The sequence below is a fragment of the Cariama cristata genome, unplaced genomic scaffold (assembly GCF_000690535.1).
Source record: "Cariama cristata isolate BGI_N322 unplaced genomic scaffold, ASM69053v1 scaffold14009, whole genome shotgun sequence".
Taxonomy (NCBI): Eukaryota; Metazoa; Chordata; class Aves; order Cariamiformes; family Cariamidae; genus Cariama; species Cariama cristata.
Genome location: NW_009636461.1, coordinates 21,938 through 26,541, shown reverse-complemented (window position 1 = coordinate 26,541; position 4,604 = coordinate 21,938). Strand labels below are relative to the sequence as shown.

The window sequence follows — 4,604 nt, the reverse complement described above, 5'->3', positions numbered from 1 at the left end:
GAAAGATGCTGGTCGTGAGCCGGGCCAGCCACGTCTGCCCTGGGGATGTGTCCCGCTCCCGTCACGTGCTGCAGACCAAATTCCAGTTTTAATTATAATCCCGCGCGCGGGAGCGTCCGGCAAATTCCCACTGCTGCCAGCGCGGTGGTGAGATACGAACCCTGTAAGTTCTCCTCGTTAGAATAATGAGTTATTGTCTTGGTCAGCATTCCTCTCGGTGGGAAAATACAACCTGGCTGCAATGCAACCAGCTCCCTCTCCTCTCTCTCCTGAGCTCCCTTTGCCGCTGCGGCTGCAGGCTTCGGTGTGCAGCGGGGATGGGACCGGGGGCTGCTTTCCGTAGGGCGTCCCGAAGGCAAAGCTTTGCACAGCTCCATGCAGTTGAGCATTTTGGGGCGATACAGGCAAAAAACAGAGCTAGAAACAACACCGGGGCTTGAACGTGGACAATCAGATGTAGAGGAGGGCTCCGAAACTCTTCCTTCCAGGCTCAAGCATGACCCATAATTTCCTTTTTTCCAATCCAAGCTGTATTTCAGAGCTCTCCAACCTCTTTGCAGCCTTTCATCATTGCAGTAGGATGGCTCTGTGCCCAGGTGAATGCTTTTCCAGGTCAGTTCCCACATATCGACTGAGGACAGTTTAGTTTAGAGTAGATGGAGTTGGGTTTGTTTTTTTCCTCCCCTCTTGGTTTTTGCAGGACCGGCGAGGGACTCCTGGCTCCCCTCCAGTCCCTCGGTGGTTTCGGTGGTACAATGGACGACGGGCTTCGCTTTCCCAAAAAGCTTGTTCCCGCTTGGAAGCGACTACAGGAGGCAGAAACAAACCCAAAGTACCACCGTAGTGGGAAATGGCCCTAAAACTCTCCTTTTCATTAGTCCCCCATATTCCCACGCCTTAAAACACAACCGTGCTGTGATGCTCTTCATTTTAAATAACACGGTTTTAAAATTATTCAGGCTGGTACTGGGCAGGGAAATGGGAGAGATTTGCTGTGAAAAGGGAACGTTTTGGCCAAGATCTCTTCAAAGTGAGTGCTTTAAATATAGGCTTTAAAATTTCCAGTCTGATATGTAAATGAATGACTTGACTCTTGGATTGCTCCTATGGCAGCGAGAGTACCCGGCCTGTTACCTAAGTGCCTAAATAGGGTTTTACCTGCTGATTAATGTACTTTTTTTTTCCATATTTCTGTTTAAGATAATGGGTGGGAATGGTGCTAGGCTCTGGCGCAGGGTCTAGCAGTGCTTGTATTTGTGTTTGAGTGGCTGTGCCTAGGAAATTCTGCATTTGTTACCTCTCCAGCCAGGGACGGTGCTTGTTTCCAACAGGGAAAATGATCTCAACTTGACTTTTAACCATTGCAAAGCAGGAAAATCCACTGAGGGAGATATTGCACATTGCTGGATGTTGTTCCTAAAAACCAGAGATTCTTTTTTTTCCCCTTTTATTCCATCCTACCTTTGTAAAAGCGGTCTATTTTCTCCCCAGACATCAGGCATCCAGAAGAGCTGTCCCTTTTGAGGAAACCCAGAGATCCGTCAAAGAAAAAAAAGAAGAAGTTGGATGATCAATGTGAAGACGATGCCTTCGAGCTGGAGGGTCCGCTGATCACGCCGGGGTCCGGTGAGCCGGGGCTTGCTTTGTGAGGATGGGCTTGCAGGAAAGGCAAGGAGGCAAACAGATGATAAAATGCTGGGGGGGGGAATGATGTAGCTGTGTGGGTCTGACCTAATTCCTTAAGGTCTGTGCAAGAAATGGACCCCAAATAAATTCCACAAATCCTCCAGGGCTGCAGCACTCAGTCACGGTCGCACAGATGCATGCCTGAAGCTGTCACGCGTATAGGGGAGCAGAACAACACCAGACTTCATAAAATAAAACAGAAACCAAGTGTGACCGCTTTAACACTCGGATTGTGTTACCGAAAGGTTTTCTTACCCTATTAAGAAAGGAGTTAAATGGAAAATCGTTCCTAATGTCAAATTCCAGGTGTGTTTTAGGCGGTACCACCGTTCTACTCCTTATTTATAGCCCAGCAAAACCAGTGTTTTATTAATTGTATTAGTGTTCCCTTATGTTAAGGGCATAGCTGTAGATCGTAATGCTAAAAAAACCACCTTTTATTGCTGGGGGGTAGTTTGCCAGTCTGGCTTACCGAACCAGGGCAGCATTTGTAGGAGAATTGCTAACGGAGTAACGTCGCTAACGGAGTAACGTCGCTGATGGAGTAACGTCGCTGATGGTGTAACATCTCTTGCCAGCAAATTGATGCAGGGAGGTGTTTGCGAGGCAGAAGAGTTTTTCGGCTCTGCTCCACGGCTGCTGGAGGTCTGGTGTTTGAAGGCAAATAAATGGCAGGAGCTTAAACCATGAAGTTGGTCAAGTGGGAGCACTTTAGCCCAAACGGACTCGCAGAGAAAGCCGCAGCGATGCGCGCTGCCGGGCGGGTGAGATGTGTTTGGCTGCCGGAGCTCTTGGTTTTAAATCCAGCGATGAGAGGGAAGCAGGGCAGCTTTAATTAAAAAAAACCAAAACCTTGGAATTCAGTGAACTTGTATTAATTGGTCTTAAATTAACTGAAGTCCAGGTGAAGGTCACGCAGTGTGGTTAATGCCACTGGTGGCTCTGGGCTTGCACGTGGAAAGGTTTTGGCCATGCAGGGCATGGGCAAGGGTAATGATGCCCTGGAGCTGCCGTGCCAAAGTGATGTGTACCACGGGCACCGCGGCAAACCGTCAGCACGGGGCTGTAGCAAGGGAAAAAGAATCCTTCGTTTGCTCCCGTCTTGCTCTTTCTCCTCTCATTTACTTAAAAATACTTCTGGGCTCGTCCTCTCCCTCTCCTGGCTCAGGGAGTTTTCCCTGCGTCGGGCAAGGCTCCAGTCAATTTTCATTTTCATCTTGAAAGTGCATAATTAACCTTCCCAAAAGTCAGTGTTCGCAGAGAGCATCTCCGTTAGATTAATAGGAAATACTTGGCCTGCTTTGGGGGAAATGTACGCAAAAGAGAGGGGTTTATTTTAATTATTTATTGGTCTTTCAGTGAGTCACTTTGAACTGTCTTGCTGGTTTTGCTTTCCTTGTGAACGAAATGACTTTTGCTGCAGGTTTAATTACGGCAGCTACCTGCCGGGATTAGGTGCCATTAGTTAAAAGTCATGGTTTGTACTCTGAATGAACTGTTTCTAGCGTGGTTCCAACATTAATTAGTATGCTGAATGCTTCTGTAAAATGAGTTAATATTTCAGGATCTGGTTATTTCAGTGCCTGTAGCTGTAATGGACAGGTTTTGTCACTGAGCACCCGGTACCCAGCGATGAAACCATTTAAATCACCGTTGGCGGAGCCGTCAATGCACCCACTGTAAATGTTGGCCAGCACTTCCCATCAGAAGACCTGTATTTACTTGTTTATGTTAGCCAAAATTATAGCTATTTCCACTGGAACTTTCCATGACATTGCCTGCCTCGGACAAATTTTTTAAGGGAAGCTTCTTCTGAGATGTTTCAGCTGTCTGGAGAAGGTGATGAGGAGAACATCCGAGGGGAAGCTTTGCTCCTCTGGAGCAGACACTCCAGGGGAGGAATGTGGAGGGATGTCCGTGGGAAAACCTGCCCAATTTGGGGCAAGACGTGGGATTTTCTTTTTTTGGTCCAGTTAGTGCTCAGCCCTGTCTGTTTGAGCCAGGTGAAGGTTGAGGCTGGCACACTGCGAGGGCGGATGGATGGGGAGGAGGCAAGAGCATCGTTCAGGGTGCGGTTTATGGATGGTGATGGTGCTTTGTTGCCAGTTCTTGTTGGACTGCTCTGCTCCAGCACGGTCCGTGGGGAGAGCATGTTTCTGCTGCTTTTGTAATCATAGAATCATGGAATATCTCAAGTTGGAAGGGACCATAAAGATCATCAAGTCCAACTCCCAAAGTACATGGGTATAAGTACCTGGGAAGTCACCCTCGGCCTTCTCCTTGGAAGTGTGAAGCTTGAAGGTGGATATCTACATCCCTTGACCATTTCTGCTGCTTTTTGGCTCATGCCTGGCTTACTGGGTCTGTCTTGATGGCAGGTACCCACGGTGCTTACTGGTCCGCCAGATCATTAATCCAGACCAGGATGCTGGCAAAACTAGAAGGAGCATTAAAAGCATCCCGGTGGTTTTCTTTGATGGCAACAGACAATCTTCCATCCTGTCAGGCAGTTTAGAATCCCGTTTCTGTATTATTTAAAGTTTCCTAACCAAGATGTTGGCTGTCATTGGTATGATGCAGCTGATTCAAACCGTTCTTACTGCTCCTTGAGATACCCATCGCAAAAGATGAGTTTGGAAAGGTTTTTCTATTGTTTTGGTCTTAAACTTTTCCAGATGTCCAGCTCAGCTTTCTGTCATTTCTTGCACGCTCAAGGAGGAGGGATGGTTTGGAGTGAGGAGCTGGAGGGTGGCTCGAGGTGGTGGTTCAGGGCAGTAGCAGGAGGTGGTGGCACAGAAGACCTTGCTTGTGGCATCTCAACCCTGCCACCCGCTGCCTTCAACGCCCTTAATAGTGCTCTTGGAGGTAGAGTTTGGGTGCATCAGATTGCACGTCTGAATAGGCTCGTGGTTTAAAAA

The 4,604-nt window shown here is 48.0% G+C and overlaps 1 protein-coding gene across 1 annotated transcript in view; it reads left to right on the top strand.

Annotated features, from left to right (window-relative positions):
* Nucleotides 1-1,491: 1,491 nt before the first annotated feature.
* Nucleotides 1,492-4,604, top strand: part of LOC104167620 (fermitin family homolog 2-like) — a gene marked incomplete at its 5' end in the record, with an annotated part of 19,561 nt that continues 16,448 nt past the window's right edge. Inside the window, 1 exon segment of the mRNA XM_009707930.1 lies at nucleotides 1,492-1,626. Within this exon segment, the coding sequence (XP_009706232.1) occupies nucleotides 1,492-1,626 (135 nt within the window).